Here is a 22,204-nt window from a genome sequence, read left to right as displayed (position 1 = left end):
TCCGACGGGTTTGAATTTATGTTTTCGAATAGCAGCTCATTTGAAAGTGAGAAGTAGCATAAATTAAATCTTGAAATTCGTGCTGACTTTCTCTTCCAATCTTGGATCGGAATGTTTCTTTCAACTAGCACTTTGCGTTGTGTCGTTCGAGATCGACAGAGACCTCACTCACACCCTCATCAACCTACGTACAAGGTATTCACGGAATGCTTCGGTCCTTCAATATATTACCCATTAATGTGAATTTTCACACGACTCCGTGTGTGAGAGAATTTTGGGCGCGAAGCAGGGACTTATTGTTTTGTGACGAGTTTCTTTCTTTTTTTTCTCTCTCTCTCTCTCTGTCTTTCCATCTTTCTTGATAGATGATGCCGTTGCACTCAGGTATTATTCATGTAGTGAAAAGCCACCAAGTTTGTCATCAGCACATGGCATTAAAAAGTACAAAAAGGCACATCTGGAGTCACATCTTTCCGTGAAATTTACTGGAAGGAACACCGTACCTTGGCGTGGCTCGAAATGTTTGGGGCGATTCTGAGCATTTATTTCTATGTTCGTAGGCAGGAAGAGAATTTCTCGTCGTCCATTAACATTGGGAGCAATACTCTATTCAAGTCTTCAGTCAGTCTCTCACTAGATGTCCACGATTCCAGTAAGGACTTTCACAAAGGGCCTATTCATTTCGAATAATGGGTGGGCGACAATGATGTGAAAGTCATCGCTGTTCGTTTGTTTTCTTCAGAAAACTTTAAAACACAATTCCTCATCCACGAATACACATTTGAACACTATGGTAATCCATTTTTCGTTTTTTATCACAACGTTAACTGCAGTTGGTCAGTACAGGAAATAATGAGTTTGCAAAAGATTTGTTTCATGAACCTAGTAAATAGTTGGAAGGCCTAAAATCTATGACAAAATGCTTGAAAACATACGCACTTTTATCCTGCTTTTTTGAATGTGATGCTTGAGCGAGCAAATCAATAATGAATTAAATATTTTCAAGGGTCTATCAAACATGAAAGGTATGAAATGTAGCTCATTTCTATAACCACATCAAGTTTGGAATTTTTTAAAGCAGATTTTAAGCACCATTCATTGAGCTATCCATTGAACATATGGTCTCTTTGCCTACCCCTCAATTTAAAGCACGGTAAATCTTACAAAATGTGTTAAATAAAATAATAAAAAAAGAACGAAATTGGGATAGTGATTCCCACCTGGCATCTTAAACCTCTATCCTAAACCTAAGACAAAAAACAAGCACACTAATAACTATTTGAGTTACCCATATTCCCATACATTTATTCATACTAGTACTCCCGCCATCATACTCGCCATAGATATTTTCCCTCTGTATAAACATAAACAATAAACTCCTAGTCAATAGCCACTATCCAGTAATCATGCAGTGTTTGTTCATCGCTTCATGTTATTGTTTTGAAATCCCAGTTAATGTCTGCGTTAGAACTAAAGAATCAAGCGATCAAGCGATAGCCGATTGAATCGAGCCGAAATCTACTATCTTCCATTTCTAAATTTGCATCAGCCCAGTGATGGTTGGGTACCTTCTTCACTTTGACCTGTGTTCCTGCAGGCCATTGCTTCAACAGGCAATATAAAAACATGCTCAGAGAGCACTTTGGGGGCTCTGGCCACTTGGCCTGTCTCCGTCTGTCTTTCGTTTCTCCCTGGCCCTCTTTCCTTCAGTCTCTTTCCCTCTCGTTGCCGTCGTTCATTTCCCTTTCGGATAAGAAATCCGACAAACCATCTTCCTCCTTGAGAAACACGCACTTGTGCTCCGGCTTTATACTGTACGTCCCTCCTTGTGTATGTACATGTACGTAGTCGTATGTACTGTACGTTGCGCAAAGCAATTCATGCCGTCCGTCCATGCAAGACAGTGGGTTGTTTTTGTTCCCGCGCTGTTCATCCATGCGGCGTCGAAGTTTCCCTCTCACATTGGTTCTTCATCATAGAATGTACTCGTAGAACGCATACGTATACCCTCTCCATCCAGTGAAGGAAAACATTTATACCCTCTACTCGGTGGATGGAGAGGAGCTCTGGGCCCTTCAATCAAACTCTGAAGGCTCTGGCGTTGCCCCCATCCCACACAGCCGACAACTACCTAGGAGAACTTTTATTCCTCCTCTTCCTCCACATGCACATTCGTTCGTCAAGATTCGAACCACCATCGGTCGAGCAAAACCGGGGGCGGGGTGGGTGCGTAGGATGTACGCAACAAGGGACCCGGACGATGAGGTGCTTGGAAGTCAAGAATTCCGATGGTGCGGCCGTCGTCCCGGGCAATGGTCGGAGTTGATGTTGGAAAGGTTTTTGCCCTCTTCCCAACTCCTTGAGGCTCGACCTAACTAGCGACTGACTGAGGTGTACTTCGGTCGACGAGGACGAGAACGAGGCAAATCCCTAGTGTATGTATGTGAGTGTGTGTGCGTGTATGTATAGAAGGAGCGAGTGGAAAGACAATCCTCGAATAGATCGGCCAACCGTGGAATCCAAACAGGAACTCGTGGATGCTTGTGTCAGTTCCATGCATGAGGTTCATGAGTGACTATGATGATCCCGTTCAAGCTCTCGTTTTCAATCCTTGTTTGAGTGGTCATTCATCCCATCTCCAGAATCGAAACAACCAAACAAGTTACTGCCAATAGCTCCTACTATTATTACATTTCTAGTTGAACAAGAAAAAAAACAGAACACTTGTGATTGAAAAATCAATACCTAAATAAAGACAGTGAAAAATGGGTCGAACCACCTCCTGTGTAGTGTTAGTTGCCGTGGAGTTGCTCCACATCGTATGTTGCTTAGGGTTAGCAATGGAGAGCCCGTCTAAAGCTGTTGGAAAATCGGTCCCCGTGGATTCCTCAGCTATGTCAGTGTCATCCGGCCGCGATTTGAGCGACTTCAGTGACTCGGACAAGACCATGGCAGGTAAGGGTATCTTTCACCTCTCCACTTTTATGCGTGTAATTATGTCTTCTTGAATATGTGAAGGTAGCTAGTGTGCTGCAGGATCTTGACTGAGACTTGCCCTGATTGTTGCTCCATTTCTTTTTAAAGCACTTTCCTGGGGCGCTTTAATGACCCTTTCTCCTCAAAATTAGGAGCACGCCGGGTATCGTACGGATACTTGGGCACAAACGATACTCATTATTACATGTCGTATTGAAACTCGACTCGCCACTTCAAATGCAGGAGTCCTGCGAATAGAATTGGTTTCAATTTCAATAAGGAGATGTCTGAAGAGTGAGGCTTTTGTATCTGATCGGTCGTAACTCATACTGAACTGGAGACAAACAAGCGAACCATCCTCAGTATCACGTGTATGTAGTTAGGGGTGATGCAAATTACTCGGACACCATTTGACATCCAACGACGAATCGTTCCACAGAGTCAATGTGCTCTAGGTGATTAACGAGCTGAAAATGGAGGGTTATGTATGGATATCCTGGCACGGAACCTGTGCCGTATTGCATATGCAATTTTCCTCAGCCAAACTTCCTATTCACTCCATTGTGCATTTGAGATGTTGAAAAATGCGGCTTAATCTCAACATGCAGGCACTACCAAATCAATAGCTGGACGATTTTGTTTTGCATGGCGAGAAAAAGCCAGGTCCACGCAAATGTTTGTCTTCGTCAATATCGTTCCTTGAGGAAAGCAAACGCAAAGTTTGAGTTGTAGTGTTGAAGGAGGTCAATCTGAAGACTGTTCTAAAGAGATTTAGCATTAATTGAGAAGGCAGGTTATTCTAAAAAGTATTTGATTTAGCCTCTTCAAAAGAGTGTCAGTTTTACACCAAGAGCCCTAAAAAATATTTCTACGATGTGAAGGAGAGGCTCAATTTAAAATTTAAAACCTGCAAGACATGTGATTGAAAACTCGTTATAAAAAGGGGAGGAAATGAGCAGGCGAATTATGTGCATGTTAATCCTAAATATTCTAGAACACAATTGCTGGCATAGCCATTAAAATGGTCCTCATAATGGGATGCACTCTATGAAAGTTGTGACCAGTCTTACAATGACCATATTTTTCTCTTTTTTGCATACCTTACTACATATCCCCTGTCAGGACTGCCCATTGTTTTTGGGTTCCATAAAAACTTTCCCGTAGGCTTTGATAAAGGTGGGATTTCTGGGAATACATATTAGGTACATCAGAGCGTTTGATGCACCGATTCCGGACTGATTTACACTCGGAAGCAAGGAACATTTCAAATATGTGAAAATGTTCTTTGAAGAAATGGTCCCCGACCACAGGTTAAGACCCCAAACGTGCACCTAAAGCACTACCAAAATAGTGTCTAGCTTTCAACTCTAGATGTCATAAAATGACGAGAACAAGAGAGGGTGCCTGAGATTGGTCCCTGGTCCCTGCTGCCCTGTCAAGGTATCATTTATAACTGAGTTTTGAGTTTCGCTTTTTGCTTGATCGTAAATACAGGGTCTAAGCGAGAAATTGGAATTTGATGCATTTAACAGAAGAGCAGCCGAGAGGTCGTAAAGTTGAAAGTAGAAGAAATACTTTATTTAACTGAAAAGAATCTGTCTCGAAGTGTAATGAGAAATCGCCTGAACAATAGTAAGTCATTGCTTAACCAAATTTTTATGTATAGGTGTCGTGGGTTCAAAACCCGGTGCCGGAAGAAACCCTTAAATGGAACAATGATGAAGGGAAAAGCTTCTTTGTAAACAGAGAAAAAAAGGAATAATTTTCTAGAATTTATTAGTTCTGATCGTTAGAGAATACGCAATGGGATTTAGAGGTGCTCGGAATGTTGTGGCGGAATTCTTGTTGGTCTTGGAAGAGCAACCTCAAAGCCAGCATTTCCAAATAACCAAAGAACTCTAGTTCTAAAAAAGATAAATGGCTCATTTAAGTCATTATCCTTTTTCGGGTTATGATTTTAAATCTTGGGGAAAAAAAAAATCTCCCGATGCAACTGGGCTTCGGAGGTAGAGCGAGTATTCTTGTGGAATCTTAACGATATCGGAATTTTGCCCCCCCCCTTTCTCACGCAGATGTTGATATTGTTATCCTTGGCATTCCATTTTATCATGCTCTCTTTCGGTTTTGGTCAAGATTATTCATACCTTTCGTCTCAGACCCAAAATCATGAGCAAAAATAGCCTAAATTCTTTGCCTTCCCAGAGAAATCATGACTCCTTTGTACGTATGGTATCTGTACACACACGGTACGTGCAATCCATAGAAGAATCCACAACCACAACCACGACCTTCTCTTTACTTGGACTCAAGATTTGAATGGCGAATGCTGGGTGATTAATACGTACTGAGCGTACACTGGAACATGAACTGCATGTACCATTGAACGGACGTAGTGTAGTGTGCGATATCTTCTAGGACTTGAAAAGTCATGTACACTCACTCGGAGAATGCAGCACAATGGGAAGAGGAACGAACGTACGGACAGAGCATGAGGTAGGGGAGTTTTGCTTGCCAAAAGTCGTTTGGGAAGTTGGAATGCCTTAAAGGGCTGAGTCGATTTCTCCTTGGTGTCCATACCCATGATATAAACAACCTCTTTTCCTTCGTGACCAATCATGGCACATCTTTGCCCGGGAGATTAAAAATGTTTTTGAGATGGGGACTCGCCGTTGGTCTTCGTTGGAGCCGATTTCTCCGATTGCATTGTGAGTTAAGGGGCTAATTAATAGACTTGGTCCACCGGAGTAGGATGCAAAATTGATTCGAAAACATCCAATGGAGCCATAACCCTGTGGGTCGTGGTAGACTTTCTCTTGATTACAATTACTGCTTAAGCACTTACAATACTTGACTCAGCCATAGAAGCCTTTATGATGCGTATATGGCGGGGTAAACTGATTTTTCATAAAGGGAGAGGCGACACGTCAAGATTGATGCATCTGCCATGATTATCGGTTCCTGAACAAAATGACATGTGCCACAGCACACACATTGCTCCTTTTCTTTCTTGGCTCTTCCTTGGCTCAAACAGAATGAAGCTTTCTTTGTGAAACACTTCCTAATCGGGACGGCATCTCAATCTCTAATCTTTACAACATTGAAGTGGTAAGATTCTTCTGAGGGAAACTGTCCGCTCAATGAAGTTAGGGAAGAGAAAATTAAGAAGACAAGAAGGTGGTGGTGGTGGTGGTGGTAGAGAGGAGGGGATGAGGTAGGCGAAAATGGAGGAGAGGAAGGCGGGATTTCTCCAGTTCCATTCAGGAAGTTCGTCCTCATCATCTACCTGACATTTGAACCGAAAGCAAGACAGCCCAATTCAAATTAGGCAAATTAGGCCCCTAAAGTGTCTGTTCAGTAGCTATTACGAAGGAGTATTTTTTACCCCTTAGATCATGCCTTTAATGGGTAAATAATTGATCTGGCTACCATCCCATCATTGTTATCACCATGATGAATTCCGATGCAAATGGCATAAAAAGAGGCCCTAAATACAGGCACGAATTTCGCATTAGAAACTTAAGAGGAAATTCCCAGCTTTGTCGTTAAGGGAGAGGATTACGCCGACTTCCTTTGTATTTCCCTCACAAATTCATTTCGTAATGAGAAAATCCTGAGTCTACTTTTCATGGGGAATCACAATCTCATTCGGGTGCCTCTTTGCCCATTTACCAAATAATGACGCAAGTCCAGTGACGAGATTAGAGAGCCTTGTCCAACCCTTTCTGCTTCCAGCCAACCTTAGCATGAGCAAACCTGATCCATGCCTCTTGATTTTAGGTTTAGGTGGACTCATGACCATGGCCCTTGTGGGAATCATCACTAAGCTCTACGGGGATAAGAACGTGCGTCAAGATCTCTACGGATCCTCAGTAAATCGGCGCGACGGCCAACCTGGACATCCTCATCCTCATCCTCAAAGCAATTACGTTAATCGCATCAATCACTTTGAATCGAATATCAAAAGAAATCTTCAATCATCCGCCCAAGGGGCCAGAAACATTGCTAAAAACGGTTTAAGGAGATCGGGCAATGCCGTGATTAACACTGCAAAGGTGGCAAGGAATGGGATCCGGAACTTGGTACGTGGCGCACAACGTGTGGCCAGGAAAACCACATTGGGCGTGACTAATATAGGCCGTTTGGCTCACCGAGGTGTGGCCAGAGTGGGTCATGGGATTACCCGCATGGGCCGTGTATCTACCAGAGGCCTTTCCCGAATGTCGCATGCTGCAGCCCAAGGCGTGTTCGGGTTTGGACGCCTCTATACGAGGCAGATGGGAAAAATTGGTTCAATCACGGCCAGAAGTATCGGCAATATTGGATCAAATTACAAGCGAGGCCTGAAACGCTTTGGTTCTGGATTCAGCCGTGGACTCTCACGAATCGGAGGCTCTTATAGACGAGGCATCTCGAGAATGGGCAGTGCCGCTTCCCAAGCCACTAACAGCATTAGTCACGTAGCTTCGGAGAGCGTGTCACGGATCGGTGAGTTGGCCTCTGACAGCGCCCAACACTTGGGAGGGTTGGCCACGAACATTGTGGAGGTAGCAGCAAATGTTCCCCGACGTGTGGTCGAGGTAGCCAAGGAGAAGAAAGTCCGAGATTGCCTGCTTCAAACGATTTGTTATGCCAGCACTCCACTGTTGTCGCCGAGGCCCGAACAAATCAGACAACGCCGCAGGTAATACGATCTTGGCAATCGGATTAGCCTCTCTGGGTGAGCATTAATCTCCGAGGTTGATTTAATTTCCTTTTCTTCTAGTTTGATTCAATCACTCCCCAAAGAAGATGGACGTGCCGTCACTTCGGTCAATAAGGATTTGATCCTCGATGATGACAGCCTCAAGCGTAAAGATGGTGCGGCTCTAACCATTGATGACTGTGAAGTTTTCAAATGTCCTGTGGCCTCCATAGGGCGGCAAGCCTTTGGTGTGATGAGTCGATTCGGAAAGCCTGGACAAGAAATCGTCAACAAGAGATCGATGTCGGGGTCGAGCCCATCGAGCGAGTAATGCATGGTTAATTCCCGACATTCCATGTCTTAGCTCGTTGGTCGGTGTGTGCGTGTGAAGAAATACCTCGTCGAGGTTCTGATGGATTACAGGAAACATTGAGTAATAAAAGACTGAAAGCTACGATCCACAACAGAACCCGACGCAGAACGCGAAAAAGAGTGAGTGCGAAATGCGTTTCACGCACGACGACGACGTACAAGTCCGTACAAAAGAAGAAAACGTATGAGAATGTGCTTATAATTATAAGAGGAAGAGTCTATGATTGGTCCATTCTGGAAATGGTGCCCATTGACGGGATTTAACGAGATTCATCCATATTGGAAGGCAGGTACACTAGGTTATGTACGTACAAGTATGAACACTATGGTTCAAGAACAAAGTTATTATGTGATTGTAAAGAATTCATGTCATATTCTCAAAATGCCGCATGTTATATTATTGTACTCAGGACATCTCATAACGAAATACCCTCTAATCATTGTCTGCTCTTATTATACAACTTTTCAAAGCTAGTAATAAATTTCACGATGTACCTGGCGAATTTGACCAAACTAGCCGAGTTCTTTCGTAGCCAAACTGCACCAGTCGGAAGAGGAGAAGGAGGAGATATGATGGACGCTTTACCGAGATCGTTTCGCATATCTTGGTCCTGCTGGCTTGTGAGGAGTTGATCAAATTCCTTGTCAAAATCGCCGACAAACTTCACAAACCAATAAGTCATCTCTATGATTTGGGTCGCACTTTCCCCGAAAGTTTTCACTTTTCCCGACCCCTGTTTTGATGTTGTTGACGATGATGATGATGATGATGATGACGACGACGACGACAGCGGTGAGGAAAACGAAGACGCGAATGAAGGCGATATAAAAGGCAATGATGAAAAAGAAGACGTTGATGCAACGGGGGAAGCCGAGAAGGAGGAGGACGACGACAACGACGACAAGGGATGAGAAGACCAATGGACAGGTCCATAGGAGCTTCTGTCGATGGGGCTACCAGGTACATTGTCAGTGGTAGGATCGAGAAACGGTGGGGAAGTTGGCGGTTGATCAATTTCTCGACTCTGGGTACCATACCACGATGGGTCAGATCTTTGTCGTTCAAGAAGGTCCCCAATGTTGGTGTCGAATGTCCATGAATCAGAATTGGCAGTGCGTTGCTTTGGGTGGATTGGTTGGGATGTTGAGAGCTCTCGCTTTGGAGGGGGAACCCAAGAATGGCAGAAAAACAAAAAGCCGTAGGCAAAGAGTGACCACAGGGAGGTGGATTGCCACAAAAAGGGATCAGCCAGGTCAAGCTCGGAGATAGAGGAGATCGTTGAGGTACTCGTAGCCATGGCTGCCGTTTTCATCAATAGTGGGCGGGGTTCGAGAGGTTCGGAAGATTTCTCGATTAGTAGCACTCTGAATGGAGTGCACTCTTTGAGGCACAAATTTCGACTGATATTTTTTGACCGAAACGAGTCAACATCAATTGTCTTGCCTGTCTCGTGGTGTTGCCTGAAGGCATGGATTTGAGCTTGCTTTACCGTGTTCTCCAGGTCATTGGGCTGGTCAATCACTTTCTCCTCATCAAACTCTCGGTGGCGGGAGAGAAACGTCTGGAAGACGTACAGTTTCGTCCCCAATCTGATCATCATGAAACAGATGCATCAAACAGTTCTTCTGTACAAGATATTGGAAGCGATCCTATTTCGACTCTCCTCACTGGCTCGACGGTTGTTGGATTGATCAATATCGGATTGTGGTATTTATTGGTTTCTCACGAGGAATCGTCGAAAATCTCCTTCTCATCCCTAAAGACAAATTTCTCGCATGAAGAAGCAGTTTCCGAGGCCAGAGAAGACTCCTCTCTCCAATACTTGGATCTGGAGAACATTTTCGGAGATATGGCCATTCAAAAGATTCGGAAAATTGCAGAGATGATCGCCACTCTGCTAGGATTGGTTGTCGACATTCAAGCAATAAGAGATTAGCCTTTATTACTCTTGTTTAAAATGAGAAATGCCATTGAGACATTCTAATAAAATCGCACCCGATTGAAAGGAGTTTTCCTCATTGAGATATGTATTCAATGCCTCAAGCCCAGCTTTTATGTTCTTCGGATCGTTTCTCATTTGAGAAGAAAATTGAAGTCATTCGGAGAAAGCACCCTCAGATATTGAGACATGGAGTGACCAAAATCAACTTGAACATTGAAGCAGGAGAAGAAAATCCTGATATGCCGTCATGACCGCTTTTTGGGGCTTAATAGATCTTTTAAAGGGATTATATTACAGTTCCAAGTCATGTACCCTTCGAAGAAAGTGTTCATCCAACATTGCATTTTTATAAGCTAACGCATTTACACTCATTAACATGCATAGAAAATACTTTAAAGCCTGGAAAAGATGTTTTTGAACTCATTTTTGTTAATCGCAATTTTCCCTTTTTTACAATTGTTTTTTTTTCGAATCCGTCGAAAACTTTTTTGACTAATTCTATGAGTTGTATTTTGGTTTGTTATTGTTACTGTTTTGAAAAGTAGGCCAGTGACCTCCCAAAAAATGGTGATGACTGATGACTCATCCGTCAGTTACTACTTAAAGGACCTAATACATACTTTCAAGCTTCTTCACGTTTCTAAGGCAAAATAACCCATCACCCGGTAATCCAATAAATAGTTACTCAAGTAGAGAACTTTGCGGAAATGCGAATTTTCTACTGAAAAAGCCCTTTCATTTTGTGTTGCATTGCTCAATGGTTTGTTGTTGGGAGCTCTCCTAAGCACTTGCCTAAACATATCTTAATGTATCTACAGGGGCCCTCATGGTAGACCAACCTGAATCAAACATCAGCAAATCGAAATTTATGAAAAGAGCCGGCCGTTTTCGTGGCAAATTAATGTCATAAAGAAATGTGTGTTTTTCCCTTTTTTGTACTTTGGCATCCTGAAATAAGGCCCGCAAGATTTACTAGCCATTGTTGGTTTTGCTGTATTTAGCAACTTTCAATTCATTATCACGTCTACTTGAATGTTTGACTTGTGATTTTCAAGTAATGGTCGTACTTATTCAAACAATTCTTATTTTATGTCTTAGTATCAGACCTTAATGAAAGGAACTTTTGGGATTAACCCTTTTGCTGTTATCTACCCTTTGGCACTCTATTTGCAAAGAGAAAATAACCTCAAATCAACTGCAACCTTGAGTCTCAAGTTTTTCCTATTTTACAAGTGTTCCATCGAGCTTGAATCGTAAATGCGCGCATGCTAAAGTCTCAAGGTCTCAATACCATCGGTTCAGTCAAAAAACATCGGTCTTTGATTTGAACTAGGGCTAGTTTATAAGTAAGACTCTAGGTGTTCTATGAAGTGCTCTAGGGTTTGCACTGTTTGAACAGGCTGCTTCTGATGATGCTGAATCATAGAAGAAGTAACATAGAAGAGTAAAAATCGAGTTGGATGTGTTTTTTTACTACAGCTAAATCGGCAACCAGTGGACAGTGCAACTCCAGTCGATTGATATCAGCGCCTCTACAATCAGAAACTACACGCTATCAGTCATTCAGTTGTCACGTCCATTGCCTCTGAAAACGAGTCAGCCTAGCTGGCTGGCATCGCACTCTCTAGGAGTTGTTTCCTCTATGGCTGAACTTCAGCTGCGACCAATCACCTGAATGTATAGCTCCAAAACAGATTATCTCCCTTCTGCCCGTTCTGCCATATTCTGGTGTGAGCAATTGGTGAAGAAATTATTCGCATCCAAATCGCACTATCTTCGCATTGCTTCTCGAATGCTTCCCACACAATTGCACATTTTGACCATGACTCGGATACTTCAAATCTCATTCTTCATGGTACTGATTTGGACTACATTTTTAACCTTGCCAAGCGATGGCGGTCTTCTGCAACTGCGAGATCCGGATTCCCCGAGCCATAGCCTGCAACTGTACCAAGAACCAAAAGGGTTGCTCACAGACTGGGCCGAATCGCTGGGCCAATCCCTCTCGGCTGCCTTGCACTTCGTAGGGAGTATCGTGCCTCTGAGAGGCATGGCATCTTTTGCGGCCGATATTGGATTGCCCGGGGCGCAGAGCCTCAAAGAGTTACTGACCCCACGACACGCCCACTCCTTGGATCAATTGGAGATTGATAGAGCTGATGAACGTTACTTCGAGTCCACGCCCCGGAGCTACACCCCATATAAAGCGGAAATGTCCTCATTGGTGGGTGCTATACTGGGAGAAGATCAATGCCTTTTGAAATTGGCATGTCTTTCCGGAAAGCATGTCAATTCTTTGTCAGGAGCAACAACTTTGACGATGGTACTCTCAGCGGCCTCAGGATATTTGCCCAACTCCGTTCAAACTCCGTATTTGGCTCTCAAAGAATCTGTAATGTACACCACGAATTGCCATCAATATTCTTGTGCTGCGGCTTAAAATCGGCTGAAATACCCGGGCTTCGCGATGTAATGCTTTGTAATTTTCCTCTAATGGGGGCGGAGCCAGTTCTAAGTCAATGTTAGAACCTCTCTTATCCTTGACATTTTACGCAAACCGTATGTAAGTATTTGAATGACCCAAATACAGTTCAATACACGTATTCGCAGTTAACTGAGTTGAGTAATGGCGTTTTGCAAGCGAACATGGACCAAAAACAAAATTTCAAAAAACTTTGTATTATTGCACTGGTAACAGGCCTACGTGGTCTCGTTGGTTGTTTCGCCTGAACCACGTTTGAAATGGGCGTGAACATTTTTTTGCCATTGTCTTTCACTTGCATATGTCAAAAGACGAAGACGTAGCCGGTTCTTGCTGACACTTGTTGGATTGGAGCATCTTGTCGAAAGTACCTTTTGCTGTGGAGGTGTTTCTACTGCGTTCTTTGTCAGGCTGCCTTAGTATAAGGAGATTTGGAGATGGATTGTGCACGGATGTGATGCATGTTGGCACCACGTTTTTACGCGCTCAAAGCCAATGCGTCGTGAACGAAGGGAGTGGGGCGCTAAAAACGCAATTGCGCAAGGAGTCATCCTCAAAAAGTGTTCTTGGAATGCCTCATTGTAAATCCAACCCCCCCTGATCTTTGTCTACCAACCACATAGAGACCGAGAAGGCAATTACGAAATTTCTGAAATTGCCCTTCTTTCCCGAGGGGTTGTAAGATCTCATCTTAGTATCGTCTAAAAGCCATCAATTATCATTTTCACTTGCGGAGAATCATACTGTACGTACATGAAGTGTAAGAGCCGAAGCGTCCTTTCCCACATCAATTAGACCATTGATTTGCATGATCAATTTCGTTGCAAGTAAAAAGGGAAAAAAATGTTTTCTAGAACTCCAGTCATTAATTCATTCAATTCGTGGGATTAGTTGATCGTCTTGGCTATAAGGAGCTCCGATTTGAACCGAAGCAGATTCTAATCATTGTCCTCGATTGAAAGGGTAGACGATCTAATAGAAAAAATGTTCTTTCTCATCCAGCTCTAGTTAATATTTCCTTTTATGTGAATAATGAGCTTTGTCTATGTGCTTAGCTACGCTCTATGAAGGAACATTCAGACTATTTTAAAATTGTAACTAGACGTCTTTGATCGTACAAAGAGTCATGGACAGTTCATATTACTGTGCTGAAAGTGGGAGTTTCCTTTGGAAGATGTGAGATGACGTGCAAATTCGATATAACCTCGAGATAGCTCATTTGAACCACTGCCATGCCGACACAATGCAAGTTCTTAGAGCGCAATATTGGTTGGTGCGAAGGGGTTGTAAAATTTCAGAGAGAACTTTCTCTTATCTGGCAAATTATCTTTGAATGACGCTCCCCCTTCTATTCTCTTAGAAAGTACCGAAGGATTTGTTTTATCAATTCATTTGTTTGTTTCACGAAGTGACCTGGTTGTCATTTTGATTTGTTCTCGCTCCGGAAGAGCTCCACCTATACTTCTCTCGAGTTGGCTTATCACATAAAAGAGTTGGTGACATTGGGCGTAGTGGCTAACCCATGTAATTACATAATGAACGATATACTACGCGTGTCTCCATTGTTGGCTTGAAAAGAAGATTCTTGGACGACAAAGGAACCTCTGTACTCAATAGCCAACCTTGAGGGGCTAGAAGAAGCCTTTGTTAGCTTTTCTAAGGGGGTCTTCTCCGCAAATTAAGTTCATGGATCGAAAAATAAATCACGAAGGCGAATCAAGTGCAATATTATGAAATAATCAGCCTTGAAATATCTAATCAAACATTTTGATCTAATGCGACTGTTTCGTGATCTCGCCAGATTACATTACTTCCAAGATCTTTGATTCTTTTAGCGACACAATGTTTCCAAAGAGGATTTCACTGCGACTTGCCACATCTAGTAAAAGAATACTTATGACATGTGTCAATTCGTGTGAGATATCGTGCATTTTGGTGTCTGTCGGAGTTGTTTGACATACGAGCGTATCATGCTGACATGTCGAAGGAAAGAAGAAAACCTCATCGGAATCTCCTTCGAGTCGGATTTTCCTTGCCTTGTCAAGGTACAACTCTCTTCGAAAACGAGACTTTGCTGTTTTGAATGTAGGTGCGTGAAGACAGTAAAAAAATACTACATGCTTGGCGGGCAAGCGGCAACTCTCCTTGCGAGAGCTCTTGACATAATCGCTTAGAGAGGCCTCAAATGATATCAGGGTTATGTACAGGGTACTCCTAAATATGTAATCCCCTGAATTACAACTTATCCTTTGTACAAAAGGAATCAATGAAATTGGTTTTTGGCAGAATTACAGGAGAAAAACCAGATAATATTCGAACAGTTTGTTTTTCCAATAGGTGATTCTCCATCAATTTTGTGCATTCAAATGGGTTCATGGTCGTTCCCTAAATTCGCACACTCTCCTTACCATAAACCTCATGTCTCTATTAAATTCCCTTGGTGAGGTTGTTAGTTTCATAGCAAACGAATCAACAGGTATGAATCTTGGCCAAGATGTTTCTGGAGCACCTTCCTTTCAACTTTGCTAATAACAAAACTCACTAACCGATTGAATTCAATGGAGGTACGCTATAGTCGTTGTTATTTAGCATAGGACTTTAAATCTTGACAACCCTGTATATATTCGCCATGTGTGTATGTACATATGAACAAGGGCGTGATATTAACAGCAGCAATGATAGTAGTGGTGGTGTTGGCGGCATTATAATCCACCTGCGTCAGCGATGGTTCAGACAACACATACACGTCAACTATTCACTATTCAGGTCTGGTAAGAGGTTCTACAGATCATACGCAGAAAAATGAACCTCCGAGCGGAACTGAAAGTTTATCTTTCTGCTCCAATTGTTCACGAAAACAGAATGCATATTTATGGTCTAAAGAGGAGTATTGGAAATGACGACTCTGGTGACCCTCTCATGAGATGATAACTTTGTCATTCCAAGTAAGTTGTTGGTTTCAAAAGACATGGTTTGAGATCCGCAAAAGAGTGTTTTTGAGCTAGATCTTGAGGTACAATGATCATGAATGATAATCAGACCGAAGTAAGAGTGACCGTCAATGACAGAGCCTGGATTTCCATGTGGAAAAGTTTTGTCTTAACATCGTTTCAAATTTTGGATGCTACGCCAAGACTAATTTGAAATATACTTGCCAATACGATCTGGCTGACAAAACTAAGCAACAATTGGTAAAAAAGAATTTAGACAAGTTTGACAAGTTTCCATATGCTCTTTCATGTGTTCTAAAATGGCGTAATTTACACTAGCCGCAGCTTGCTGGAAACGTACTTTAATATTTTTCTTGAAGTACGTGTTCAAAAGCTAAATTTTTCAAATCCTCGGCAAAAATTTACTCAGTATTGGAAGAATGTAGGTACTCAAGTACTGATGAGTGGCCAAAATCATTGCTGCGACAGAATCGACAGAAGTTTGTGCAAGATGTACTAAAAGAAATAGACTACTCTTGTAGTATGATCGATAATTGAACTAGTTTCAAAACGAAAGCCGGCCCTATTCTTTTTGATTTAGTGCTTATACTTCAAACAAAAAGAAAAAAGAAAAGAACAATTAAGACTCAAACTAAAAAATTCCAGGCAATGCAGGTGATGTTTAACATTTACTAACTAAATGATCAAATGTTTTCACAAATTTTGGTCTTGAAGCCAACAGACTTCTGTTGCAAATAAGACGAACATAGTTTGGACAAGACCACTGAATAGAACATTTATCCATGCTATTATGGCGCAAATTTTGGGTTTTCAATGTTTTGATGAATTGGAAAAATTCCTTCCTTTTTGCCTATGATTTTTTAGCCAGGCCAAGTGATGTTCCCATAGTTGGCTAGTTTTTGATATCCTAAGGAGCAACTAATCTTTATTCTTTGCATACGTTTAAAATGGCTTCTCTATGAAGTGTGATGATGGACTTAGCACCTAATTTCTTCCATTTTTGACCAAGTGCATTTGACAAAGTGATTGCTTTGATTGAAATTCACGAATGGATTCTACTGTAAAAGTTTGATCTGCTTCGTGTAAAGACCTTCATCAATGACATGAAAATTGAGTGCATATGTTTTACTATCCTTAACGCTTAACGTTTTAGGTTTAAGGTTATAGCCAACACAAGAGATTTAGTAGTTATTTCTTATTTGGTTAGTTATATATCGTGAAAACACTGGAGCACGGAATTCTAGAGATGTGGACTGCAAACGGAAGGGAACAAATCTTATCTCCCAAAATGTTCACTTCATTGCAAACACGCACTTCATACTATCACAAGATCTTGTTGAAAAAATGAACTTGGCCAAATTTGAGCCCTAAACCATGCTTAGTGAACTCAGGGGATGAGTCCAAAGTTATGTTGTAAGCACTACATAAAGTTCAATCAGATCTTGGTCAAATACATAAGCATTTGACAACCTAACTTTGAAACAAACCACTTTACAAGTATATAATATAAAAATAACCTACCTTTATTTGAAGGGATCTGCGTTTCTTATTGTATCAATTTAATTCAAAAAGTGGCCCAAAGTTACAATGACCAAGAACAGGCCTATTTGGCGGGAAGCTCGTTCACAGTGCATATTTCTAGAAGTTCGTGACTAGAGTTAGATACTGACAGACCTGTGTTGTATTTACAATTGCAATTACGTTTTCTTGTAATTGGAATCAATTAAATTTAAACTTAGAGTAACTGTAATTTATTACATTATTACAATTGAGCTATCACAAATTACAATTACATTCTCACCCACAAAACATATTTTCAAGCACAGAATTTTAAATCATTTTATTCAGCACACAAAATCTTTTATTTCTGACTTTTTTCTGCGCCGTTATTGATGTGCTTTAGTTAAATCAATCTTATCAAATTCCAGCGTCTTTGGTGAACCCCTGATGTTAAATTGACGGGTGTTCAGCAAGGCATTTTCTAAAAAAGATGAATGTGGACAATTTTCTTTGCATTTCCAAATACAAGCCCACCTTGACACGAGGCCAGGAAATGTCTGTTTTTAAAGCAGTTCTTAAGAAAACATGAAGATGGCTGAAACACTAAGCACTTTTCAGACATTCAAAATAATTCCTATTTAAATCACACCTCAATTTCACATAAACAATGATGTTAAATTGAAAGCAAAATTGGTAAAATATTTTTTAAGTAGGGGTTTGTAAAACATTCCCCAATGACTGACATGTTTTTGTACAAGAGGAAAGCAATATGTATTTGAAAAGAAATTGTAATTACAATACAGTTTAAACCCATATATTTGTATTTGTAATTGTGATCAACTTCATTTATAAAGTAATTGAAACAGGTCTGAATACTGACAGATGAAACGGCAGAATTTGGATTCAGATTAAAATGGAAATCTACATGTATGGTATTCATTCAAGGAATGTCACTTCTTAAATCATCTTAGACTGGAAACTTCACTTGAAAAAATCTCTTTCCAAGCATCCATTTGAAAGTAAAAAATGATGGAACCAATCTAATTGAACGAACAATCCCATTGACAACAACCTGAATTTTCTGTGCGCCAGAAGTTGGTGAATATTCTCAACTTTCAATCATTTCCATTCAACATTGACCATTTTTCCATCAAGATTTGCATCTACATCCAAGCTCTGTGGTACTCGTATTTCACTACTACGCGTTACCAGGGTTATTGAGATACATAATTGTTGTAGCCCCGTTGACCACATTCAATGGCCAAGATATTGAGAACGATACTAAGCTCTCTGGTCGTTTGACAGTTACCAAGGGTGGACAAAAGCTGGCTGGCTTGAGTGCTGACCCCAACAATTTTCTCGAGATGATGAATGGATTGGCTCAAGCGTCGGGTACAGGTACGGACCAATGGGATGATTGTAGGTAATGGTAGTAGTGACTCTTTTAACTGGTTCTATGGTTGGGAAAACGTTCTATATTTGTTGCCTCCCCTCCTCCCCTTCGACCAAATTTCAACCGTCAAAATTGAGCGTCATCGTCTGAATTGACAACAGTGTCTCAAGGTTGCACTTCGAAGTTCATCATGGATGTGAGGCAGATCCTCCCAGCAATAGTCCTGATCATCATTTTGATCTTGGCCACTTCTTATCCCGTCAATGGCCAAGACTACACGTTAAGAGGATCCAGAAGAAATCCCAGACAAATCTACTTGACCAAAAGTGATTCTTCAAGTTCTTCATTAAATCCTTCGCATCAACACAGTCTTTTGGACACATTTTCATTATCTTTTGTGGGAAATTTCAACTTTGCCAACACCTTGGAGGGCCTAAGCAAAATCATGGAGGGAATTTCCAGCTGTGAGTATCTTAGCCAAAGAAATTCTCAAACATTCCAGGCATCTTTCTTTAGAACACTTCATAGTGAAGATGTAGTACATTGCAGGTAAAAAATACTGATTAGGGCGTTTGGGACGGAATTCATTTCCATCCCGGAAAAAGGCGATGGTTTCATTTTGGTCATCGGAGAAGCAAAAAAACACCATCGATTTTATTTTTGGCCCATTTGATTGTCAAGAAGCCAGTCTTGTTCACTTTTTGGTGCGTGTGTTTTTAATACTGCCTGTCCATCGTCCTAAGTCCAAAACACGAGTGTCACTCGCTCATTTAACGTCTTGTAATTGGCTTTGATTTACTTGGTGAGAAAAACACTTCAAAAGAATGTACGAGAAAGTTAGCACTAAGTCTATAGCCACCAGCACGTTGATGTTAACTTTGAGTTGTGGCCAAACAAAGGCGTCGTTCAGTAAGACGGTGGTTCAAACTCGATCTCTAGTTTGAATTGTGATGCGGCAATTTGAGCAAGTTCGTCGAGTGTGTAAGTTGTTGACATTCCACAAATTCATCACCCACCACTGAGTAGCACCAAATTGTGCATCGACCCAAGTTCAGAGTGACCCAGTTCGCCTGAGAAGACTAAGAAGCCTCTTAATACCGACAAAATGCACTATGCTCGTCAATCTCTCGACTGCTCGTATTGACTCTCTCGGACCCAAAAGTACTAATCTGCCCAAGTTTTGCACCGACATAGAAGTGGTCATGACCTGAAAAAAATCCTAACCCTCCACCGATTGAATGTGATCTTTTCCTTCAGTTATTGATCTTTCCATCATCCGAGCGACAGTGGACGTGGTTCTGGACAAATTTATGCCCGGATCATCCGAAGATGCGATGGATCTCTCCAATGATATTAGTGGACCAATTCCTCGGCGAGACGTGGACGTAGAAGAGCTCTTGGAGAAATCGCACAAGAAGGAAATGCTCAAGCAAGAGATCACCACTGTTGTGGGAGCAGCTTTACTTAAGCAGGAGTGCTATCAACGAACAGCTTGCATGATTGGACATCGTGCAAGTGGTTTCGCGGCCAAAGATGTACTTTTTATGTGAGTTTTTCCACGCAGTCATTGGTTAACCATCATTGCCCACAGCACGTGGTAATTAAGCCGTTCAAGGCTCTTTATACCGGCTCAGGCTTACAATTTGACCACGGCTTCTTCCCAAGATTGTCACTCAAATCGATTTCAAAGCACTAGGGTGTCCCATCTTAAAATTCAATTTGCAATATTGTTCGCTTTGAAAACGACCTTTCACACTTTCATGGCTACCAATTTGATTGAGAGGGAGTGATCTGGCAAAACAGAGCAAGGTGCCGAAAGGTTGGGAGCATTTTTTGTTCAAGCAAATATCAATGCTTATCATGGTCAATGGCCAAGATATGTGACAACGTCATACTGGAAAGATTATTGTTCATTAGGAAAGGTTTTCTCCTGGTTGCCATATTGCTTACCACAATATCACACTTGCCAACTCATTTTCTATAATAACACGCTCGAGCCTTGAAACGATTTCATCATCCCCGGGAGTCTCTTGGAGTAAAAAAACTCGAAGTGAATCAATGTTTTCGGTTTCTGTTTTCCAGAATGGCGGAGAAGATTGTCCCGAGTTGGAAATACACACTTGACTTGATCAAGAATGGATCTCAGCGGGCCCTGGATTGCGACACGTTCATTTGCTCCACAGAGCGGAGGAGAGAAGGCGGCAATACGCGTCACTGATTCGTTGTTGGTTTTTCGATTTGCCTTTGATAAAGAAGATAACTACCGTACCGTACACCTTCCCTCCTGATGGCATAATGAACATGTCATGGAAATAAAATGCAAGAGCAAATTCATTCTATATTTCTTTTAGGTTCCAACATTCCAGTTGGCCTTGATAAACCCTCATTCACCTGTTTAGTCACCTCGACAGTTTATGCCTACTGCTCCGATTGTCAAGAACCTCTAAGCCAACGATGATGACTTTAGGTCAGGGAATATTTCTATCTACCCATTTTTGCACTTACGTTACTTGCAAACCCATCAGCCTTCATTTTGTGGGCAATAACCCCGGCACGAACATGGTTGCACTGCAACAATAAGGATATTAAATACAGGATATGCACTTCCCTCGCTTATTCAGTTATGTAGGCAGTCCTCTACACCATGCCAGAATTATTTGACAAAGTGAGATAGCTAGTTGTGGTTGACGTGCCTTTTCTTCTCTCTGCTCCGACCATAAACATGGGCCCCACGGTGTTCACTCCAGTACCCATGTAGTAGAGACCATTATAACCCATTGTGACTTGCACTCTGGAGCAATTAAGGCTTGCTTCCATTGGGCCGAGAGAAACCTGGAAATTTCAATTATGGCGAGGTTCAGAAAGAGGGAGAAAAAAATTGACGTTTTCCTACAAAAAAAGGGAAAAAAGAGCGCACGGTTTGTTCGGATTAAACGTGAAATTGATACAATACAAAGGCGAACGAAATGTCAGAAAGAACCGTTTATGTTCATGCAAAGGATGACAAAGGATCAATAATCATTATGCGCTCATTGAGCACTAATTGACCATGGTGTCCATAAGGATAGTTTTCATAATGATTTCTTGAACAATCACGTCGACAACCTTGATATTTTCCTTGTCTGTGGCATCAGTCGGATGGATGTAAATGTCTCTGTCTTTGGGGAAACGATTCATGGAGCGAAACTTATCCGAGAAGAACTCAATTGCCGCGTTATAATCATGTTCGGGTCCTTCGAACTCGGGAAAATACGCCTTGATCTCCTTCCGTTTGATTTTCTCTTCGAGCAGATCCTTTTTGTTCAGGAACAAGATGACCGTCGTATTAAGAAACCAATTGTATTCTAGAATGGTCTGGAATAGACGGAGGCTCTCTTGAATGCGATTTGTACATTCATCTTCATCCAAAACCTGATCAAACTCGCTCACGGCCGTGAGAAAAATAAGTAACATCACGTTCTCAAAGCAATGGATCCATTTCTTGCGCTCACTTCGCTGGCCTCCGACATCAATCTAAAACATAGCCCAAATTTGTTTAGTTATTCAAGTTGTTGTTTAGGCTATAAATCAGTTCGTTTCATGTTGTGGAGTGTCGGTCTGAATTGCGTTACAAATGCCAATGCCCTGTTGTTAAATTGAATGACTGGCAAAGCCAAATATAATGCTGAGAGATAAGAAAGTAAAAGTGTCTTCTGATTTAGGCTAACCCCAAGCTAAAACCCACTTCAATAAAAGTTGACTGGCCGAGGATAAGAATTAGCTTCTTCTGCATCCGTCAACCCAAATGCGTCTTTCAATACAAGTGCATAACTCAGCTTTGCAAAGAAATATTTCAAATCGATCAAATGTCTTGGTCCCATGTATTAAAACCAAACTTTGCACAATTGTTCCACGACATTAATGATT

General features: G+C 41.6%; 3 protein-coding genes across 4 annotated transcripts in view; 2 read left to right on the top strand and 1 right to left on the bottom strand.

The window, feature by feature from the left end:
- The first annotated feature begins 1,943 nt into the window (after nt 1-1,943).
- LOC131886863 (uncharacterized) lies at nt 1,944-8,532 on the top strand. The gene is made up of 3 exons (XM_059235292.1): nt 1,944-2,955; nt 6,754-7,657; nt 7,739-8,532. The coding sequence occupies exons 1-3, from the start codon at nt 2,766-2,768 to the stop codon at nt 7,986-7,988; spliced, it is 1,344 nt and encodes a 447-aa protein (XP_059091275.1). The 5' UTR covers nt 1,944-2,765; the 3' UTR covers nt 7,989-8,532.
- Nucleotides 8,533-18,257: 9,725 nt separating this feature from the next.
- On the top strand, nt 18,258-20,914 carry LOC131886873 (uncharacterized). Of its 2 annotated transcripts, XM_059235314.1 has the most exons (5): nt 18,258-18,303; nt 18,460-18,762; nt 19,556-19,844; nt 20,381-20,563; nt 20,650-20,914. In XM_059235314.1, the coding sequence occupies exons 1-4, from the start codon at nt 18,270-18,272 to the stop codon at nt 20,514-20,516; spliced, it is 762 nt and encodes a 253-aa protein (XP_059091297.1). In that variant the 5' UTR covers nt 18,258-18,269; the 3' UTR covers nt 20,517-20,563; nt 20,650-20,914. The 2 variants fall into 2 exon arrangements, with proteins under 2 accessions (XP_059091297.1, XP_059091296.1); XM_059235313.1 differs by lacking the exon at nt 20,650-20,914 and having other exon boundaries at nt 20,381-20,632.
- Nucleotides 20,915-21,267: 353 nt separating this feature from the next.
- The window catches only part of LOC131886867 (G protein alpha q subunit-like), a gene marked incomplete at its 5' end in the record, with an annotated part of 2,307 nt that continues 1,370 nt past the window's right edge, over nt 21,268-22,204 (bottom strand). Inside the window, 1 exon segment of the mRNA XM_059235301.1 lies at nt 21,268-21,811. Within this exon segment, the coding sequence (XP_059091284.1) occupies nt 21,338-21,811 (474 nt within the window).

Source organism: Tigriopus californicus, chromosome 9 (genome assembly GCF_007210705.1).
Source record: "Tigriopus californicus strain San Diego chromosome 9, Tcal_SD_v2.1, whole genome shotgun sequence".
In the NCBI taxonomy this organism is placed as follows: Eukaryota; Metazoa; Arthropoda; class Copepoda; order Harpacticoida; family Harpacticidae; genus Tigriopus; species Tigriopus californicus.
This window is presented reverse-complemented; position numbering and strand designations above follow the sequence as displayed.